The 22600-nt window shown below is 36.7% G+C and overlaps 3 protein-coding genes and 1 non-coding gene across 7 annotated transcripts; 1 reads left to right on the top strand and 3 right to left on the bottom strand.

Moving 5' to 3' along the window:
* Nucleotides 1-504: 504 nt before the first annotated feature.
* TRNAH-GUG lies at nt 505-576 on the bottom strand. The gene has a single exon. It is a non-coding gene; the product is annotated as a tRNA-His (tRNA).
* Nucleotides 577-835: 259 nt separating this feature from the next.
* On the bottom strand, nt 836-5977 carry LOC125214670. 3 transcript variants are annotated; one of them, XM_048115787.1, is made up of 8 exons: nt 5840-5977; nt 5173-5344; nt 4481-4533; nt 3356-3443; nt 2459-3219; nt 1388-1927; nt 1262-1318; nt 836-1181 (listed from the first exon to the last, which is right to left on the bottom strand). In XM_048115787.1, exons 2-8 carry the CDS (start codon nt 5339-5341, stop codon nt 990-992), a joined length of 1860 nt encoding a protein of 619 aa, XP_047971744.1. In that variant the 5' UTR covers nt 5342-5344; nt 5840-5977; the 3' UTR covers nt 836-989. The 3 variants fall into 3 exon arrangements, with proteins under 3 accessions (XP_047971744.1, XP_047971743.1, XP_047971745.1); XM_048115786.1 differs by having other exon boundaries at nt 5173-5353; nt 5840-5973; XM_048115788.1 differs by lacking the exons at nt 5173-5344; nt 5840-5977 and having other exon boundaries at nt 4446-4526.
* Nucleotides 5978-14415: 8438 nt separating this feature from the next.
* On the top strand, nt 14416-17951 carry LOC125211557. 2 transcript variants are annotated; one of them, XM_048111412.1, is made up of 8 exons: nt 14416-14801; nt 14933-14989; nt 15639-15709; nt 15984-16082; nt 16184-16285; nt 16964-17079; nt 17158-17269; nt 17385-17951. In XM_048111412.1, exons 3-7 carry the CDS (start codon nt 15644-15646, stop codon nt 17237-17239), a joined length of 465 nt encoding a protein of 154 aa, XP_047967369.1. In that variant the 5' UTR covers nt 14416-14801; nt 14933-14989; nt 15639-15643; the 3' UTR covers nt 17240-17269; nt 17385-17951. The 2 variants fall into 2 exon arrangements, with proteins under 2 accessions (XP_047967369.1, XP_047967370.1); XM_048111413.1 differs by lacking the exon at nt 14933-14989.
* A 2279-nt stretch (nt 17952-20230) lies between these two features.
* LOC125209658 (transcription factor PCF1-like) lies at nt 20231-20961 on the bottom strand. The gene has a single exon (XM_048109246.1). It carries the CDS (start codon nt 20917-20919, stop codon nt 20353-20355), a length of 567 nt encoding a protein of 188 aa, XP_047965203.1. The 5' UTR covers nt 20920-20961; the 3' UTR covers nt 20231-20352.
* Nucleotides 20962-22600: the final 1639 nt, after the last annotated feature.

The following is a 22600-nucleotide window of genomic DNA, read 5'->3' as shown; positions in this document are numbered from 1 at the left end:
CAAGTATTTGAATTGATCTTTTAATTAGGAATGACATTTGCATATTCTCAAACCTCTGTTTCAGACAGCAAACAAATTACGGATACAATGATAAATGACACATGAACATTAGCTATCCTACTAATGAATTAGTAGTCAAATCAAATTTAATTATCAATTTAAGTGTTAAATAGTACTTCCTCCGTCTATAAAAAATAGTCCCATTTGTGGACTGCACGAGTTTTAATAAGAAATTGGTAAAGTAAAAAGAGAAGGAGAAAAAATAGGTAAAGTAAGATAGATGGAGCAAAAGTGGATAAAGTATGAGATAAACTTTTTATTTTTAAAATGAGACTATTTTTTGTGGACATCCTAAAATGGCAAAATGAGACTGTTTTGTGGACGGAAGTAGTTTATATAGCGATCAATTTCCATCACCTTCTTCGAAGTCAAAATATTGTGTTTATTTTGGAGTTTTAATCTTATGTTATTCATTGAAGTCAAAAAATTAAAAATAATAATATGTGTGGCTGCTGGGATTCGAGCCCAGGTCTCCACGGCCACAACGTGGAATTCTTACCACTAAACTACAGCCACATATTGTTGTCCAAGTTTGTGATGACAACTTATTTAACTATTTCTTTTAAGTCTAAATGGAAAATAATATAGACAAGAATGTTCTATTATATTCCCACTTTTGATCATTTCGTAGTTGGACTGTTTTCTCAGGAAGGATCAATAATGGATCTTTATTTATGCAGTCAATTGAACCTCCAATCTATTAGATGGACATAATAATAATAATAATAATAATAATAATAATAATAATAATAATAATAATAATAATAACAAAAAGTGAGTAGAAAATAACAGAGATATTAGGTAAGAAGCAAGCGTTGCAACATTGTTTAAAAATCAATACAAAAAACTACGAAACAGTTGAAAATCAATAAAACATCATCCATGGTTAGGTAAAGGATGTACAACATATGCCTTTCTCATTGCAAGGCTCAGTTCCCATTAACACTACTTAGGATTCTTCTGTAGTCACTCAGCGTTATATCCGTCGTCGAATCGCGCGCAGCAGCCTTTGTCGCCCCCCTCTCGCCTTTCGGGTAAGGATGCATTGTCGCCAGTTCACAGACGCGGCGCAGGATGGGCTTTGGCAGAGGCCGCCACGCCACATTCCGTTTCTTCTCTCCCTGTTAAAACACCCCGATTTTGTTTCAATACGCGGTGTTTATAATAACAGTTGAAGATGATAAATAGAAATATGCGTAACCTGCTGACTCCCTTGTTCCTGCATACCGCTGGCTTTCAACAGATTCCGCCATTTGTCCTGCGCAAATTGACAAGCAACGATAGTATCGTATGACATATAAGGGGATGGAAGAGAGAGGAATTTGACCTTGAGATCTACGGATGTGCGATGAGCGGATGCTGCAAAGAAGAGCTTCTTTATTCGACTCCATCTACCAACTCCGTATTGGGAAACACCCTCGATTAATTTTCTGACCTCGGAAATAGTCCATAGCCTATGATGCTTCCTGCGGCCACTAGCTTCCTCAGAGCTCTCATCTGTTAAAGTGTCGTCTCTTTTCTTGTGATGCACCACAGCTAGGCGGCGGTCGTCCCTCTTCTTTGGACTCTCTGTTGTAAAACAGTCATCCCTTTTTTTCCGAATTACAGCAAGGGCTAAGTCGTTTCTTTTCTTCTGATTTGTGGCTGCTGCAGGGACATTCTTTTTCTTTGACGGAGATTCTGCAACAAAAACGTCGGTTTTTTTCTGACCCATGCCGCAATCACCTCTTTTTCTTGATGGAGCTTCTGCACAATCACCTTTTTTCTTATATTCAAGTGCCGGGACACATTTGTCGGATTTATTGGTTGGGGTAGAACTCTTCCCTTTCGACTTGGTCACTGAATTTCTACAATCCACATGCTGCACCTGCTCACATAATATTCAAATTCAACAGCTAGTCAGCTACATAAGTATTTAAATCTCAGGAGGTGGTTTTGATGGTTTTGAGATTAAATAATACATGAAACTAGGTAAAAGCAACTGAGAATAGGAATGTGGAAAGTATTTTGATTTCCCATTTTATTGGGGAATAAACATAAGAGTGATTAATTTTCACCCAACTACGATTAAAATGATTGAGTACCAAAACATTAAAATGATTCACTGATCGTAATAGGTAATCTACTAAAAGTTGTTCAATAACCACACTCGCAATGAATGCCTACAAACATCAACTCCAAAAGGAGAAAACATTTGATCAGGATATGTCATTCAAACCACGAACGAACAAGTACATGGACAGAACAGATAAAAAAATTTAAAGAGATTGAAAAAAGAAAATTTGAAGAAACTCGAACCCTGACAAAGAACACATGTATAGGAGTAGGGAGTAAAACAGTTCCGAGTCTTGTGACCATAACATACCTGTAACAAAGTTTAGTAGGTTCAAGAACTTACCGTATCAAATGATTGACTCTCTGAACGTTCTTGGTTAGCTAAAGAACCAAAGGGAACTTGAATTGCTATGACAGAGAACTCCTCTGGATCCTCAGGAGGTACTTTAATTGCTTTAGGTCCCACATGACACTTCCTACGTTCTTTACCTCCAGGAGATTTGTCCTTGATGGTAGAAGAAGAAGCCTCTCGTTTTCTTTTAGAATATGTTGGAATGGGGTCGGCTAATCCATCAATGTACCTTTGTGTGGGCTTGCGTGATCTTTTTTGTGTAAGGACATTACTGCTACTTTCTTGAACTGACGATGTTGCTACTATCTGCTGCCCCTCAATTGCATTAGTAGCATCATTTTGGCCCGTCAGCTCAATTTCATCATTTCTTATAGTCTTTGAGCTGTAAAACATCTTATCAGCTAGGGAGAATGTTCCGTCATTCTCATCGGACAGAACTTCTAGAAAAGAAGAGCTTGAACTGTTCCGAGACTTTCCAGAATTTTGCAAACTACACGATCTGGGTGAAACTGTAGGGTTGCCCTCATCCAATGTTTCACACCCACGGCGAATAAGAGTACCACCAAATTTGGAGCTCTCAGCCTTCTGGTTAGTCTGGCACTTCCGCAAATCACCTGTTCTATATAGATCCGACCTACAGCCAGTGTCAGAACCATCAGTAGACACTTGAATTTGACAGTCTGAGGCAAAAGCCTGCAAACCTTCACTTGAACCATAATCCAAATTTGTAATACTTTCTGCAAACTCAACACCTGAATCCAGTAACACAGTTCTAATTATTCTGCGTAGCTAAGAATTGAAATGGGGGTGCAACTTGCAAGAAAGGGACATCACACAACACTTGTGGTCAATCAAGTAAGAATAGTGAGCAGAAACAAGAGAGTGTACCTAGAAGGTACTCATCACCCATGTTACAAAAATCATTCTCTAGTCGGAAGTATCCATCTTCAGCTTCAATAGGCATTGCATTGAGTACCTACATGTGAACCATATATATTAACAAATAAATTTACACACAAGCAGATACATTAGAAGACAATCAATTCATTCTCCAACTCCAAAACTCAGATATCTTAGTTAGCAAAGCATATTGGTCAACAAACTCGCTAAAATCATACTCTTGGATAGAGGGGACATATGGGCAAGAATTGGACAACCAACCCCCTCTCTTTCAACTTTCCACTAGAGCTATATATTTACTGATCATTTGATCTTCATTGATAAGTTATCTGCAAGAACATATATATGCATAACATCCAATAAACTTATCAAATGGGATTTTTTTGTGGTTTGTTTGTTATTCATTCGATTTGTAATTATCTCCATTTCATTACGTTAGGGTCTCAGATGTGTAGTTGTTTTGTCCATGGGTGTATTCCAACATTCACTATACCTAACTTAAATAAGTACAGTAGTGGAATATCTTAGTTTCAGTTTCCAATTATGAATGTTATACGTGAGAATCTTCAGTTGTTTTCTTTTCAAGTAGCAATATTTATTTTTTCTTACTTGGCTTCTATAGACTAATTCTTTTAGAACTTGAATTTGCTTCCCAGTCACTCCAACCCAAAATTTATGGCTGCGCATGGGGACTTCCATCTAATTGGATGAGATGATGAGCTCTTTCAAAGATATGAATCATGAATTCATGATACATGGCCTGTAACCCATCTACATAATGCATGCACTGTCCATCAACCAAATACGTGTAACGCATTTAAGTGTGATATTCAATGAGCGTGAGCAAGACACTCTAGGGTCCTAAACCATATAATAACACATGGGGAAAACATAAGCTAAAGCCAATGTCATAAGATGAGTCAGACACATAAACAAAGATATGGGAAATAACTCAGAAACATGTAATTTAATTATCTAAAGCAAGCATTAGCTTCACATATTATCATACATGGATCTATAAAAACCAAGCAATAAGTCATGAATAGATTATAGCACTCTTTAAAGGATCTGGGTCAACCATTAGTTAAAGACGAATAACCAATTATGACATACTTCTCCATTTAGAATATCTTTCCCTTCCCGAGCAATACCAGTATCCGACCCACCTGCATAAAGCCACACAGTTACATTCAATGGCATGTGACATCCAGTGAATACTCATGCAATCAGTAAGAAGACAAATAGATAAATATCTAGAAGAAAACAGAAGAAATAGCTTCAATATTTTTTATGGAAACAGAGAGGGTTATCTTCTAACTGCTGATGGATACAAGATAGCTCATTAATAAATCTACTCAGAAAGAATTAATTGGGGCCATATAATCTTATCCTAGACAAGCATGGCAATCGACTACATTAGTGGTTACTAATGATAAAACTTCATAAAAAGAATTACTTGACATCAGAAAGTACGGAAAACATCTCATTACAATTTTTAGTACATGCCATGTCGCTTAGACTTGGGTATGTGTATCCTATGCATATGACTTAAAATATTAGGACAGAATTACAACTTTAAGAAGAATCCGATACAAGTAAACCATCATGAGGATACCTCTAAACATACACAAACATATTTTTCTTAATAAATCAAGTTCTGATTTAAAATGCCTCACAACAGTCTTTTCAATTCAGTCCTGTTATCTTAAATCGGCACAAGGATGGCATTTAATTACTTAATAACTAACTAATCAGCGATAGAACGAGCAAAGAGGAGTTTCACACTGCTAGTTCTTAAACTGTACCAGAACTGCAGGAAACAGGTACTATGGCCATTGCATTCTTTGCGATCTTCTCATCGAAACATATGACATTATCCATCGACAGATGCCCGTCTTGTGGGGGTTCCACAAGCAGATCCTCAACATCAATTGTCCCATCTTCCAACCCCAGAGACGGATCTCCATTCTCCATAGCCTGATAATACTATCGATAATGACAAAATAAGTAATACGCAGCTCTTCACGGATCAGCATGCAAGAAAGCTGATAAATTGGGAATAAAAACAGCAAGCAGCCCCAAATGCAATCGCACCTTATCTAGCAATGCATGCCGCTTCATACAAAACACTCCACAAATTCACAATCACATAATCAAGAGGCTTTAATTATTCGCTTCAAGCCATGAAAACAAATCCCTAGCTAAATTTGATGAATTAGTTTCACCTCTGTACCGAATCATAAACACCAAACCATATAATTGCATTGAGAATCGATAAAATTTGAGCGCGCACACACAAAATTCAACCTAAATTTATCCACTCGCAGCAATTGGAATCCAAATAGATGCACATCGACAAATCGTTGATCCAGACATTGCAACAACAACAAAAATGCAGGAATTGAAGCATACGGAAAGCGCATTACATGGTATCACCGCCAAAACAAACCATAAAAGAGAGAGAGGACTGACCGAGAAACGCCTGAATCACTGAGCGATTCCTCCTCGGAGCGGGTGGAGGTGAGAGAGAGAGAGAGAAAGCAAAAGGGGGATGGGGAAAAGTGAGTGCAGAGTAAGTAGAGTGACGCAATATATTCGACGGAATCGAAAGGAGTGCTTCAAAGCTGTATTGGAATGTGGGGTTTGGGGTCCGCAGTTATTGAATTTGTTGTTGAGTTTAGCACTTTCTCGCTTAACTGTTTTTTCATTAATTAATGATTGATTGCTAAACTCGTGTTCGCCTTTATTATATGTCGCGATTCTATTTATAAAGGTTACTAGAATGTTTTTTTTTTAATGGAATTAACCCTATTTGGTTGGACTTGTGTTTGGGAGCATCACATGACATCGACCATTTCAAAATATTGAATTCATGATTTTTTTATCCCTTAATTAAGCTAATTTTTTGATGACTTTTTGATACTTCATTCCATGACTTTTTAATATAATTGACCGTAAAGCCCACTCAAAATCATTGACAACATTTGGTTGGGCCTGATGCGTGGATCGTCCATTGGGGGATAGCGAGCAGCGGATTGAGTTGTCTGCACAAACTACAGAGTGATCAAGATAGCATGAAACTGATAATTATGGAATGTCACGTGGACCGACGCTTGAGAAATATTAAATTCTTTACCTTTTCGCTATTTTGGGATAAATAACTTATAGATAGTTCATTACATGGATAGTATTTTTTGTACGAGTTCTTGTGGCACTTGAACTATACGGTCGAGGCTCGGGTCCGTGGCCTAAGTTAGTATTTGGTATATGATCTAGCAAGCTTAAAAGGCTACAACTTGATGTACAACATGGCATGAAACGAGTAAATAAGTTGCTATAATTGAACCACTTCCCCTTTGAAGTTTGTGTTCCTCATATTTATGCTTGCCCTTTTCTTGATTCCAATGGTAGCAACAGAGTTAGTGTCGGGTAACGAGGTAGTGTAGTAAAATTAGTACACCTAAATATTAAACAATTCTAAAAACTTCATGGATATTGGATCAATGCAGTCAAACTAAAACCAAAATATATGGAGTAGTAATTCTATTGTATCAAATTTCATCTATTTTCGGTGATGAGTCGCGTCCTTCCATTAATGGCCTTTTAACCTTTTTTCCAGTATTTATTACTACTACTTTCATCTCCATTTTTTAGGCCATCTTATTTTGTATTTTAATTAAATTAAATATACGATAAAATTTTAAATTACATATGCAATTAATTCATTATATCTTTTAATTCAATTAAATTTACATATGAATTGATCACATTTTATCAGTTCCATTCCACAAGCCTTACCATATAGTAGTCATATAGACATAAACTTGAGCCCAGAAATAGGTGATTATTTTATACCCTAGAATAGAGTTTGGTTTTATTCCTTGTATAGACATAGTAATACTCTATTTAAAGAGAGACATATCAGTGAACAATATCATCAAGCTTATGTCTACTATACCATTTGACAAAAAGGGCTGAAAACAAACCCAATAATACTTCTTGCTGCCATTTCCAATCCTCGTATTTTTACTGCATACCCAACTTCTTGGACTTTTCGAATGTCAGAGTCCATTTCTGTAACGCCCCACTTTTTCAAATCCTAATTTTCGGGTTATAAAATTTTTGCATTAAATGCCTTAAATGCTATGATATGTGGATTAATTGATGAGTGATTAATTACCTGATGTCTTTGTGACCTAATTGTGTATGAGAGTTGAAATTGAGTTGAATGGTCAACTTGTTGAAAATATGACATGGCTATTGAATAGTCAAAGACGTGGAAAATATGACGTGGCCGTTGAAAGGTCAATGCGTTGAGAAAAGGAAGTGAAAGTGAAGAAATGATTGATTTGATGTGAATATATGATGCGGAGTAATATAATTGTGGTAATTATTTTCCTAAGGGATGAGTGGGAATTAAATAGGAGCATTATTTAATCATGTGGAATTTTCGATCCCTCCTAGTATTATTTGGAGAAGGAATCATATTTTTCTTGGATTTAATTATTGCTTGGGATAATTATCCAAATTAAATCCAAAGTCCGGATTTTTCCTTATTTTCTTCAGATAATTTTCGGCCCCCATAATGGAAATTGAGGGATTTTCGAAAATCCCTATGTTATGGGAGAAGGGATTTTAATATTATATTTTTTGATCCCTTGTTTATTCTCTTTCATAAATAAATTCAAATATCCTAACATATCTTGTCAAATCTAAGAAGATCTTATCATATCCTAATTAAATTAGGATTTTAATTAATTCCTTGGAGTAGGAATTTAAAAATCACGCCTACTACTATATTTTGGGGAGATTTATTATTATTTTCTTACTCCGTGATATCTTATTCTACTCCATGAAATATTCAAATTAAATCTTAGGCTAATTAAATAGCCAAGATTTCGAAATTTCCTGTTATTCCTCTTCAAATTTTCGGCCTCTTCAACAAACAAATCTACTCCAAATCTTTTATTATTTAATTGTTGGAGTACATCCTAACCTCTATAAATAGGAGAGAAATACTAAAACCTAGCACTACAGAAAAATCGCCCCCCTCCCCTCACGTCGTTCTCCCCACTCTCCCACTCTCTCAAATTTTTCTCCTACTTTCTCCATTGATTCTTCATCGTTTGGAGAAGAATTGAAGCTGCAATTCAAGATTTTGTTGAAGAATCAAGATTCTACTTGTTTCCTACCGATTGTTCTTTTGAAAAAGGTACTTTTATTTTGATCTTCTCTTCTTCTACCGATCAATCGGTGTTCTTGAGTTCACATGCATTTAGAATGAGCGAAAGAGAAATTAATCGATGAATTTGGGATGCATGTGATAAGTGTGTGTGTGTGCGTGACCGAGTGTGTGCGTGCGTGCACGCCTCGGAAGGCGTGCACATGTGTTGTGTTCGTGTGCGTGTGTGGTGTGTGTAGAACACTCATACATGACACGATTTAATGGTGAATCTGGAGTTGTTATTCGAATAAAAATGATATACTAATCGTACCTTGATTTTGGATGATGATATTAAAGATTTATCGATGGGAAAAAGGGAAACGTGGGAACATGCATGATTTGAAATCAATATTCGAAACTGATTTGTGATACGCCTAATTTAAAGGTGATACTTCGCGCTCTCAGCGTGATAAACGAGGAGAAGAGAACACTTTCGAGCTAAGCCGACAAGGTGGGCTTTCTTTTAAAATAATGACATTGTCCTAAACTGATATTGATGAGAATGAAATATGTGTTATCATGCCTTGATTTGTTTTGTCGTGCCTATCCCTCGTGGCTATGCCACTATTGATTTAATCGAATTCGGATCCTTGTAGAGCCGCAAACTCTACTTGGGTTAGTGTACACCAATGTTAGACCGAGTGCTGGCGTACGGGTCGGCCGGTCTAGTGACCTGGATTGCGGCCGCATTCCTTGTCATGTAGAATGAGTTCGTCGATGAGAAAAATGGTTGCGCGACCGTGATTTTGGATAAATGATATATATATTGTGGTGCCTCGGGCCTTTCTAAAGATAAAACCCCGATGGACACTTGAAAATGGCATGATAACTATTTTTTTGTGATAAAACTGTTTTCGGCATTGAGTCCACTGAGTATGATTATAGTACTCAGCCATGCATGTGTTTTCCCTATGTGCAGGTTGAGCGGTGACGAGCGGGCGGCAGTGTTGAGTCGGAAATAATAACATGATCTGTTGAAACTTTAAGTGTCGTTGTGTCCTCATACATAGCTTCACTTCTCTCTTGGTCGCTTCCGCTAAAATATGAAAGTGATCTTTTGGTTGGGTTGAATTATTTTATTTCGTGGGAATATTTTGAATATGAAACAGATGAGATTATTTTGGAACTTTGCTATTTCGGAGCATTTATTATGATAGCCTTTTTGTTGGATTTCATTGCTAAGGCATTATTCTTCCCCTACTTAATTGTTCATTAAATGTTCTGGTAAATTACCTTTAAATGAGACCCTAGCCTATGATCTTTGTTGCATTTAAGTCTTCCTAGATAGCGATCGCCATTATTATTATACTCCCTCCGTTCCAAGGAAGATGACCCCTTTCTTGGGCGGCACAGGATTTTATGCAAATTTATTTTGTGTGTTGAGAGGAGAGAGTAAAGTAAGAGAGATGGAATAAAGTAGAGATAAAAGTGTTTCTATTTTAAATAATGAGTCATCTTAGTTGGGACAAACTAAAAAGGAAAGTGGGTCATCTTCAATGGGACGGAGGGAGTACAGTGTAATGGCGGGCCGTTACAATTTCTGATCCATTGAACGTCAAAACGTTAGACTACGTGAAAGTAGATGGCTTACCTTCAATTTTTTTGCGGAGAATGTCATTCGTGCAAATCTGTCAAGAACATCAATACTTTTTTCGGACAGAGCAGAATCAACATTTGATCTATTTTTATTCAGGTAAGCTTAGTTAGTGTTAAGCTGTACCCTACTAAAGCAAATGTCATATTAGAATTTTATACAGAATCAACAAAATTCTCCTAAGCATCATAAGCATGCCAAAACTTAACAAATTCTAAAACTAGTGTTGGTTTTTCTGCATGTGACCAAATCATATTTTCAGGCATGTATGCGAGACGAAAATCGATATTAATAACCAGGAAAGAAACAAGAGATGTAATTTGTGATTGTGATAGCTTTACAAAGTAGTGAAATGGATATAAGATTCAAATATACAGAAGGACATAGAAGCCAAGTTAAAAATCTCAGCAAGCAATTGCAGAAACAAATATCACTAATTGTTATAGGCAATATACACCAACACTACTCCTTCAATCATAGTAGTCTTTTAGAACAGTAAATTTCACCAGTTCAAGTTGATGATCTTGAGCACTTCCACAGTAACTACCTTAATGCGAGAACAAATTCGTTATCAACCAACATTATTTTCATTTCCATTTGTTAGTGAATTGGTGATTAATTCCAGACCAATCAAAGATTTCCCAACGAATGATGGAAATAGAGCGTGAAAGCAACAGCCAGTTAGACAAAAACTGACATGAAAAGGCTGAAGTTATTAAATAAGCTCAATTTTGTTGCTAACGGAAGATAGACTCAAATATAAAGCCACCTTAAAGACTGACTGAAATTTAGCAGCAAAATCAAAAATTTCACTGCCACTTCAGTTATTAAAAGTGATGCATGATCACTAACTTCACCAAAAATCTCATCACCTAAGAAAGAACATATAGTCCTCATCTATCATATGGAGATGACACTTAAGGAACATATATTTGGATGTTGTGAAGTGGGAAAACTGAAAAAAAACAATCTAGAATGAATAGTCTAGCATCAATGTCAAACCACAATCATCCAAAAATTGTTAAGCTAATGTTGCTTGATTTTCCAAAAACCACTCCAAGTAACTTATAAGAAACCACTATCCCTCCCATACTCTCCAAATGGATACTACGATTGAATTTGGAAAAAAAAAACAGGGGGCAAATGTTGCATGTGAAAAGTACTACATCATAGTCATCCAATAAAGTTTTGAGTCCTCTCTTTTAGTTTAAAAATCACCAAGTTTCTCCTCAGCTTCTGCATGCAAAAGAAGACTCTCGGTCGGTTTCTAACCAATGCATGAAAACAAGAACAGATACAACTGATACAAAAGAAGATCGTTTCACTAGCATATTCATGCGGCATATTGGTTGGGCTCGAGTTTGAATATAGCATGCAAGATTAGTGCTCATATCGAACATTTCATTAACAAAATTGGCATTAACGAGTTGGAACAGTATGAGGTCGACCCAATATCCGCACCATCATGAACTAAAACGCATAAAACCATCTCCAGTTTTACCCAAAACACGCGAAAAATCAAAAACACCCAATATAGCCTTAATCATGGACGTGGCATCACAATAAAACAAGGGGTAAATTAAATTACATATCATGCAATAATTCAACAGCATGGGCTAGAAATTCACTCATTCAAAACTTTTCACACATATAGAAATAATAGTTTTAAGAGAAGAAAAAAGAGTTAATTTCCAACTGAGGCAATGCCAATGATATAGGGATGTTGATTTGCTTATAAATACTAGTAGTATCATTTGCATTACCAAATCAGCTCAGATTTTAAATTATTCATAAAGCAACCAACCACATCTCCATTTCCACAGCAATCTCACCCCTTCTTCTCTTGATGTTTTGTTTATCAATGTTTTAATTGTTTTTCTCTTTGATTAAAAACGCACACACCGAACACAATCCTATTTTACATTTTTTATTTAATTAAACTTTAATTAAATTTAATCTTCGCCACGTTCTTCTTAGCATCATAGCTCAGCACCGCCTCCACCCCCTTAACTGGTTCATCTTAAGCAATGGCGGATCCAGAAATAAAAAACCGTGGGGTCGGACAAACGAGACCCTAAATACAATAATATTTAAAAAAAGATTTAAATAAAAATACATTAGAAATAAAATATCTCTATCTTATTATAGCGAACATATACCTTTCACAGTATACCATCAAGCGTTCAATCAGTCATCTTATCTTATTTCGCGGCTTAACATATTTCATTGTAGAAAACATTCTTTCAACTATTTCAACTTTTCAAACTTGTTTGAATTGTTATCACTACAACAAAAAATTCGAATAAAAACCCTTTTTAATGATATTAAGAACGTTAATATGTGTGTCTAAAATTATACTACCACAGTCCACGAACGCTTCATAAAGTATCCTTATTGTTAGTGTCCCAACTAAAATTAAGGGATACAACTAGAAGTTCGTGAAATTTAGTAACACTCTTTTTTGCATCCTAAATTATGGTAATTTTTGAAAAATTAAGTTTTTTTTAAGTATATACTATCGGACGATCTTCTAAGAATTCATAAACTCGGGATCTTTTATTGTTACTACCAAATAAAAATAAAAAAAGAAAATAAATTATAAAACATGATTAAAAGTATTGTATACCGGAAATCTTGTGAAATGAGTACTAAAAATTATAGTATTCACTTTTCCCTTTTTACTACTTAAACTAAAGGCCCAACCCTAAGCCCAATTGTGAAAAATGAACTTCATCTTCTCTACCCGGACGTATTCTGTCTTCGCCCCCGCCTTCATCCTCCGACAGTCCGATTACAATCAAACTAATCCAATACATATTAGGATGATTAAGAATAACAATGACGTTTTTTCGTCATAGCTGCGCTGCTTGCCAGCTCGAGGATGAATCGTAGGGCAGACTTCCGGATGCCGTGGGGTCGGGGGGCGGTGGCAGGAGTTTTCCGGCGGTTCTCCGGGTACGGCGGTGGGGTCGGCCGACCCCACCTGCCTCCGCCGATGATCTTAAGCATGGTCGGAAACACCAAATGGCGTGTGGTAGCCCAGCTTGAGGGTGAGGTAACCGGGTTGGAATTGGTGTTCCCGACCACGCCTAAGATGAACTTCTCTTTGATTATTTCTCTTAATTAATGTCTCTCTTTTATGAAATGAAAACAAGAAATCAAATGTCCAAATCGCTAACGATGTACGGACTAAATCATCTCAAATCGGCCAATCGGCGCCGCCAATTTGAGGCCAGTGACGGAACCAGGAATTTAAATAAGCCCGGGCTAAAAATTTTAAAAATTATAACAATAGTAAATTATTTAATTTCATAAATAACAACATTACAATTTTAAAAAGTACTTAAATAATACTCCTTCCGTCAGCACTCATTTTGAAAAAATGATACTGTAATAAATAATTAAAGTAGAGAAAAAGTAAAATAACAGAGATAATAATATAGATGAACTCTTTTATATATCATTCTCTCTCTTACTTTACTTTATCTTCACTTTAACTATTTATTACTCCCTCCGTCCAAAAAAAATAGAGTACAATTACCATTTTTGGCCGTTCACAAAAAATAGAGCACATTCATTTATGAAAAGTATTCAACAAATAATAACCTACACATCATTCCACTAACACTACCTATCACTTACTTTTTCTCCTTCTTTCTTACTTTTTTTCCTTCTCTCTTACTTGACCAATTTGACATTAAAACCCGTGTCATACACAAATACACTAATTGCTCTATTTTTTGTGGACGAAGAGAGTATATTTTTTCTAAAATGAGTGCTCAAATGAAACGCCCCTACTACAAGGAGTAATTTTCTTAAACGAATTGTAGTAAAAAAAGCTTTTTACCATCAATTTTATATGCTCTATGCCTCTATCCATCAATGAAAAATCTGTTTAAATAAGTTTCACAAATACTCTTTATCTTAGTGAATTTAAGAATGTTTGGAACTAAGCTTTTTTTTCCATTATTTGGAGTAATTACGTAGTTTGTGATGATTTGATTTTAATTATTAAGGATGGAATTATATTACGATGAAAGTATTTAATCGAATGGAGTATTGGACTACATAGTAGTATATGTTAGGGAGAATAAAATAAATAAATGCTCCTATTCAGCATCAAAATAGGGTAAATATAGTAATTTATCACTAATTTTTATTCCATTTGACACGTCAAATATTGTTCCTTCTTCCAATGCTATAGATATATACCAAAAAAAAAAAAGAGAGAGAGAGAAAACAGATCTTCTGTTCATTTTCTTCCCCACGACGCCTCGCCATCCTCTTTCTTCATTCCTCTTTTCGCATAATTCTCTCGGCCTCTTCTCCACTTCGCCGCCCAAATCTTGTGTTCTCCATCTTAACTCTACTTTCAATTTTAGAAAATCGGGCGGCGGGATTCGCTGGCCCTTGGGGCGGAGACTGGTAGGAGGATGACTATGTAATGGGGAGTCTGGGTCTGGGGCTGGCCAAGCCCCCGCTGGCGCGGGGGCTTGTCCCCACGTAGTTCCGTCGCTGTTTGAGGCGGTTGCTTTCCTCTCCAACAATTATGAGCTGAAACAGCCGCTGGAGAATGTAGTGATGTATATGTGGTCGGATCCGATCACGTATCTCCGGTCAGTAATGTTGCATTAATTATATTTCATTTTTTTCGCAATCTCACTCATGGGAGGAAATTAAGGCGGTGATCCAATTCGTAAAACCAGAGCTGCTTTATTTCATTTTTCTTATATTATATCTCCTCAAGGCTGTTTTTTTGGAGCTGTGCGCTAGTCGCCGTCATTTTCTTACACCTCATATAAAGGTTGGTTGCTCATATTTGTATTTTCGCTTTTTGTTTCTGTAGAATCATCTGTATTTGGTGCCTAAAATTAGTTACAAGAGATTTTGAATTGAATGCTTTTATTTGGTTTGTGTGGGTTTGAACGAGAAGCTATTGAAAAAAAATCTATCATTATTACTACTTCCTTGACCAATTAGGGGCTTCTTGGTATGATGGAATCTACTTTCATTCTATTCATTTGCTTGGTGTGATGGAATGAATGAGTCAATGGAAGAAAATGCAAAGGAAATCCAAGGAAATTTACATTTCATTCCTATCTTCATTCCATTTCCAGTCCACCCTCATTCCATGCCATCGTACCAACCATGATTAGGAGTAAAGGTGGAGCACAAGAGGTGCCCGATGAAATAACTCAATCTAGATATTTGATGTTTGATGAAAGGATCAAAAGAATACCGAAAATGAAGGTGAACTAACTGGAAGAGAAAAAAGCAAACGAATAAGTGTCCAAATTGTTTGGCCACATTTGTAAACCTTTCCACGAACAACCTGTCTCAACTAATGATCTTAACTTCCCCTCTCTATCTTTCTAATACCTTGATTTAGTACTCCTTTTTATGCTCTTTACTAAAACCTTTCTACTTATTTCACTAATAAGCATTGTTTACAGATGCTATGGTGCATATGTGGAAGAAAAATGAAGGTCTTTATTCAATTTTGTGCAAGTGGTATGTTGCTAAGGTACGATCCAATTTTTCATTTATGCGAACTTAATAGAGAAACATATTTTATGATACACATCAATGATCTGTCTTTTTCTAGCTTTTTATTAAATACTCCCGCCGTCCCATTAAATATAAAATATTTGGGAATCAGCACGGGATTTTATGTAGTGTTGTTTTGCAAGTTAATAAAGAAAGAGTAAAGTAAGAGATATGAAAAAGTAGAGATAGAGTTATTTCCATTTTAGGAAACATTTCATTTTTAATGGGACGTTTCAATTTTAATGGTACAGAGGCCGTATAATAGAGTGCCCGGTGAAGATTTTCGTACGGCATACATCGAAGCAACAAAATATGGTGCCAAGGTCATACTTGGTGATAGACCTGAAGAGGTGAGCTATTTCTCTTCTTTTTGTTTATCCCTTTCCACTGCCTACGGCTAGAAAATCATCCCCACATCATTAGTTTCTACTTTTTTTTCTTTTGGTGATAGGTTACAACTTTGAGATATTGGGCAAACACGTCTCTTTGGCAAATCTATCTGCAACATACAACACCAGATTACATTTTTTTGCCGGAAGACCTCGCCGAGAAGGTATTCTTATTTACCTTATGCTCCCTCTGTCCCCTAAAAAGGGGGACCAACCTTATTAGTTATTGTAATGTGTGGTGAAAATGTTTCCAAAAATAGAAAGAGGACTAATTTTGTGGGACAAACTAAAATGGTAAAAGAAAACTACTCCCTCTGTCCCATTAAAAATGCAACGTTTTCCTTTTTTGGTTGTCCCATTAAAAATGAAACGTTTCCTTAAATGGAAACAACTCTATCTCTACTTTTTCATCTCTCTTACTTTACTCTCTCTTCATTAACTCACAAAACAACACTACATAAAATCCCGTGCCGATTCTCAAATGTTGCATTTTAAGTGGGACGGAGGGAGTATTTTTCTGGGATGGAATGAGTAAAATATGGAAAGATACTTGTGCCTAAAATTAGACTAAGAGGACGACACGAGTTGTAATGCAAAACAGGTGAAGTATTTGAGAAAAGTAGTTGATGTAGTGTTAGTGGACAATGAGACCTACTTCATTAGTAGTGTAGTGTGATGAATTTTTTTCCAAATCAGAAACTGGACTAATTTTGAGGGACGGACCAAATGGCAAAAATAGGTAAAATGAACTATTTTTTGGGGTTGGAGGGAGTCATAGACTATTATCTTGTAGAGGTGATGTTACTTTCTAATGTTAAAAGGCTCACTTTTGCTTTATGTAGGTGGAGGAGTCACGAAGGACTGGGAAGGTTGATGCTGACACGGTGAAACAAGTGATTTGTGAGCTGACCAAGCAAGATCCTATCGGTTCAAAAATTCAAATCGATGAGCGGGACCAGTTTGTTTTTTAAATTCTTGATCTCATCGTAATATTGCATATTTGTTCATTTCTGAATATATGGTGTACACTATACAGATATATGTCCTTCAAATTACTAGAAGCCGCACGCCAGCATAAGTCAGTCGTTGCTGTTGTGGGGAGGGCTCACGTACCATGAATCCAAAACTACTGGAAACAACATGTTGAGGTAAAGATTCTGGCCATCTGCAAACCACTTTGTCATTTCAAATTCTCAGGCCTTTTGTATGTTGCAATTTCGAATGTCTCGTCTTGACATAACTTTATGTTTTGGAATGTCGCAGCTGGAACCGCTTCTGAACGTCCCACTTCGAACGAAAATGCTTAGAATTGCAGCAAGAGTTGCACAGGTTGCCTGTCTCTATGGCACTTATCTCTACTTCGATGAGTTGAAACAAGGATGGATACAATTTGTTGAGGCTCTTCCAAAAGTTCCAAAAAATCGAGTGGATTGATTCGATTTTCTCGTTTGAGTGTCTCAATTTTGCCATTGAAGCTAAGCCCATATACATCATTTGGGCCCTAATTCTGCAGTCCATAACATTTATTGGGTCGGGCTTGTTTGATACTCTAATTCGAGTGGCATGGGACTCGTCCATCCTTAACCAAACGATCAGGGGGGGGATCGATCCCTGCCTTTGGGTATGGAGCAGCTTTAAATCCTTGGGCCAGCTGTCCCACCCATTAAATGTGTAAATCAGCACGGGAAATAGTCACAGGGCCCACCGATGGATGCCCTTGGTAATTAAAAAAAAATGGTAGAGGGTTTTATTATATTCGTAGCTCATTATTGTTATTACCAGATTTTATGGTCATTTTATTTAATTAAATTTGTCCGGTTATTGAGACCATTGACACAATTTTTATAATTAAAAAGGAGAAAATATTATTAAACAAGCAAATCATAAATGATTTAATTTTTACTAATTTTTATATATTCAAGAAGAATGGTAGTAGTTATTTTCTTAAATTATTCTCAATTACTTTATAATCTCTCCACTTTAATTATTCATTATCATCTTTGCAAAACAAAGTCAAAAAAAATTTAAATGAGGCAATTATTTAGGTGTTTTCAAGATATTTAAATGTAGGTCTTCTTTACATAAGTCTCAACCATAAATTAAATTTTGATGGACTTTTCAAGATATTTTAGATATGAATTCCTTTGGAATGAATTAGTTATGTCAGTTTTTGTCACAAACGCGGGAATATTTATGATTTACAGTTGATGATTGTTTCTTTCTGATTTCCAATTACAAGTTGATTTCCAAAATTAGATTATAAATTAAGTACTTGTTTTAGAGGTCAAAATGAGATTACAAATTGAGTATAGACATTTCATATCGTGAGATGAATTTACTAATCAATAGTAACTTCTTTGCGTTGCTTTGCTGTTGCACTTTGTCACTCTTTTGAAATTCGTTCAAATATGACTACCTCATTACCTTCTTTTTACAATTTTTTTAATAATTTGTTTCTAAAATTTAGTACTAGCAATATCTTTCTCAGCAATATAATGTGGAAAACAACTATCTAACCGTGGATAAGTATATTTATGACTTATCAACTTCTCTTTGTTCTTGAATTTACTTTTGGAGTGTGGTTGGAGGTAATTTTTATCCCTTTGAAGTATAATATATACAGTATACACACTTCAACATCAGTCCATAAGAATCGAAAAACTTCATTAAATGGAGTTGTCACCCACTTCATAGTGTTGATAATGAATCTTTGTCATTCGATTATCCTTCATTGTCAACAACCTTCTTCATTGTGTCTGATCTCACTAGTTCAGTACAACAGTAACTATATCATTAATTCATAATCCATATCAGTGACGGCTCTAGGGTTCGGAAATGGAAGGGCGGCTGACATGGCTGTTTTTTTTGTCTTCGGGATGACATTGGAGGCAAACGGAGGAAACGAACATGAAAATTTTGCATCCGGATAAAGAAAAATTAGTCGCGTGGAAGGAGCGGTCGACCCCTCCCTTTAGATCAGCTAAGGATCAATATTGAAAGAAAAATAAAACTTAAAATAAAAATAAAGATTATTGCAAAATAGGGGTATTATATACGGTGAATGTTAGAACAACTTTTATTTTTTCAATTTTTCTCTCGTGACAAAATATCCTTTTCGGGAAGCATCTGTTGTTGAAAATGAGAAATGTTTCAACTATTATTTTATAAATAAATTACTAATTTATTTAAACTCGTTAGGTTTGAAATTGGCATGCACGTATTATTGTATAAATTTGATTTATATTTATTCCTATGCACTTATATTCGTTCTATTAAGTGAACTTATAATAAATTAACCAATTCAAGAATCAATACACAAATCTCTGTTCGAAGAAAGATGCATGCATCATATACCTTACTTGAAATGGAAATGGAAATGGAAATGTAAATATCAACATCAAATCTAAATATACTTACTATTGAAAATTACTATCTTCGTCCCGTATTAGGAGTCACATTTGCTTTTCTACACTCATTTTATAAAAATGATAGTAATAAATAGTTAAAGTGACGATATAATAAAGTAAGAGAGAAAACTTAGCGCATGTTTGATAGGATAGATAACTCATCTAATGATGAAAAAAAATGTAGTAGTATATGTGATCGGACTTAAGAGTATGTCCGATGATTTGTCATTAAAGAGAAGAGCATTGTCTTGAGACACGAGATGTTCCGTGATGGTCATCAAAGAGAGACATTTGTTTGAAAGGAATTGTCCAAAAAGAAGCCAATGAGTCCAAACTTGCTAATCAAATGCCGTCGTGTAAAATCGTCATATTTATATACTCTTTTTAAAGTAAAATCAGTATTTGTGTATTTTTTTTATTACTAGCAATTTTGATCAGAGCCATCGCTGACTTGTGTAAGAGTAAACTTGGATCAATTTTCACCTGAGCTAGTCCAACTACTTTAGTATTGATACCTCAATCATTTGTATTGTGTCAATAAATAAAGAATTATTTCATTTAAAATTTATAATATGTCAGAATTTATATATTTCCTTTTTTATAATGTCATTTGTTTCTAATATATTGCTTATATAGAAATATGCAGTAAGAGTGTAAATCAGTACTCTACAAAAATATAGTTTCATAGATTTGAATCATAATTGTAAGTTTGTATTCATTATAAATAATTTCACATTTCTCCCCATTTTCCAATGGTCAAAACTGAAAAAAAAAGGACACTCAAAATATTTTATTAAAATAAAATGAAAATTGATGCACAAAATCTACTGATTATCTCCGCCAACACCGCCGTAACCGTCGCCGCCGTCCTCCGCCGGCTGCATCAGCAGCGCCATGAACGGTATATCTCGGTAGTCGTCCATCATCGGGAACTCCAGCAGCATCTCCTCCTCCTCCGCCGCCGGCTGCGCCGCCGCGCCGGCACCGGCGCCGGTGGGCGCCGACTGCAACGGCGCCTGGACGGTGGCGGCGAGCTTCGACGCGCGGGACGGGCTCGAGATGACGGACTCCGCCGGAACGATGCCGGAGCCGGTGGCGGCGACGATCGACGGCTCGGCTTGGCGGAGGAGCCACTCGATCGTCTCACCGTCGGAGCGGAGCCCGAGCTCCCGCGTCAGCTGGAAGATCCGCGCCGCGCTGAGCGCCGGAATCCTGACGCGGCGGCCGCGGCCGTTGACCTTGGTGTGCCGGTCTCTCGGCGCGATCCGGGCGACGGCGCCGCCCCCGGTGGCCGGAATTTCCACGGCGGCGGCGGAGGGCGGCGGCGGAGCGAGGTCGGAGGCGTCGTCTCCGCCGGTGAATTTGGCGAGGATCATGTCGGACGAGGACATTTGATTATCGGGTTTTTTACGGCGGCGGCGGGCGGTGGTTTGCGGCGGAGGAGAACTGTGACTGAGAGTGGAAGGGAACTGACCCCACATTTTTATAATGGGGAAAACGGGCCGGGCCTTGTGGGGTGTGTGAGCGGGCTTTCGGGCCGGATTTACAGGTGTTTGGGCATATTCTGGCATTAAGTGGGCCAGAGAGGATCTTTGTCTCTAACGGTCCCACGAAATACTTATAGCAAACTATATTTAATAAATAAAGAAGAAAAGGAAATGAATGGAGTGTTATGTCTATTTCCTTTCTTTCATATTGGGATCAAATGAGTAATGTGTTTATGATAGAAAAAGACTATTCCACGTGGCTCGGTATATACAATATCAGGTCCAGAACGGTGCTTATGGGCGTGCTAAAGTGTAGTACGAGCCGTTAGAAATATTGGGATAAAATTCTCAAGCCGTGTACAGGCGGTACTCTAACTATTACAATCGAAGGAAGATAATAACAATAAGTGGAATGAAAAATACAATGGAAATAATAAAACAAACCAAATTATAAGTCGAGTCGAGGGAAGCCCTCTTTCCGCAAGACAAATTACGCCCCGGCTAGTGCTCACGGAATGGCGTATTGCCCCCAAAGATAAAACGACTTCCTCCTAGCGTGTAGAAGCACCTCAAACCCGCTAGGCACCAGCGAACTTGATGGAGTTCCGAGGATCGAGCTATACAATGCTCATATGATGCACACTATGGTGTAGAGAACTTGAGAGAAGAGAGAATGTTTTTTGTTGGTGTATTTCTCATCTCTCAAATCCACCTATTTATAGGATATGAGAGACCACTCCAAAAGTCTCGGCATTAAGGATCCTCATAAACCACTTGGAGGTTACCTTAACTTGAAAAGCCAAAAGACTTTAGAAAATGAAAGGTTTGAAATCCTTCCAAATTCTCACATTTCCAACAACGACTATAGCTTTAAATACGCGACGAGTCGTTATTCCTTAGTGATCGTGTTGTGAATGTAGAATGAAATAAACTGTCATGGGATAAGATGTATCCGTGTAACCCTGTCATTTGCTGAAGAAGGTTGGTTAGTCATCATTGGTTGAGGTGCGGTGGCATGTACAACTGTGAAACTAAATTAACAGTCAAGAAACAAATATTTCATTCGTCCACAAAATACTCTCCCATTTTGTAATTTCGGAGCGTCAACAGAAGTTTTTTCAATTTTTTATAAGTCTTAACTGGTACTAGCTGACTTTCATGATGCTCCATACTAGGATTAATAGAGTAAAGTATTTATGATGCAAAAAGACTACTCCACGTGGGTTGGTTTATACAATATTAGGATGAGAACGGTGACGTACTAAAGTGTAGTACGAATTACTACAGCTTTAAATACGCGACGAGTCATTATCCCTTGTTGATCGTGCCATGAATGCAAAAAGAAACAGACTGTCATGGGATAAGATGCATCTGTGTACATTGTCGTTTACTGAAGAAGGTTGGTGCATCGCGATTGGTTGATGTGCGATGGCATGTACACCTATGAAACTAAATTGATGGTTAAGAAATACTCCCTCCGTCCCACTTAAGATGACACGTTTTCCTTTTTAGTTTGTTCCAACTAAGATGACACATTTCCTTTTTTGGAAACTTTCTCTCTCCAATTAATACACTCAACCACTTT

Source organism: Salvia hispanica, chromosome 3 (genome assembly GCF_023119035.1).
Source record: "Salvia hispanica cultivar TCC Black 2014 chromosome 3, UniMelb_Shisp_WGS_1.0, whole genome shotgun sequence".
In the NCBI taxonomy this organism is placed as follows: Eukaryota; Viridiplantae; Streptophyta; class Magnoliopsida; order Lamiales; family Lamiaceae; genus Salvia; species Salvia hispanica.
This window is presented reverse-complemented; position numbering and strand designations above follow the sequence as displayed.

Excerpts from the sequence above, each read along its gene's own strand:
- LOC125214670 (XM_048115787.1), bottom strand. The coding sequence starts at position 5,341 with ATGGAGAATGGAGATCCGTCTCTGGGGTTGGAAGATGGGACAATTGAT. Across the intron at positions 4,534-5,172 it reads ACCTGTTTCCTGCAGTTCTG|GTGGGTCGGATACTGGTATT; the intron begins GTACAGTTTAAG and ends GGCTTTATGCAG. Across the intron at positions 1,319-1,387 it reads GCACATCCGTAGATCTCAAG|GACAAATGGCGGAATCTGTT; the intron begins GTCAAATTCCTC and ends CAATTTGCGCAG.
- LOC125211557 (XM_048111413.1), top strand. The coding sequence starts at position 15,644 with ATGGTGCATATGTGGAAGAAAAATGAAGGTCTTTATTCAATTTTGTGC. Across the intron at positions 16,083-16,183 it reads TTGGTGATAGACCTGAAGAG|GTTACAACTTTGAGATATTG; the intron begins GTGAGCTATTTC and ends TTTTGGTGATAG. Across the intron at positions 16,286-16,963 it reads CGGAAGACCTCGCCGAGAAG|GTGGAGGAGTCACGAAGGAC; the intron begins GTATTCTTATTT and ends TGCTTTATGTAG.
- LOC125209658 (XM_048109246.1), bottom strand. The coding sequence starts at position 20,919 with ATGTCCTCGTCCGACATGATCCTCGCCAAATTCACCGGCGGAGACGAC.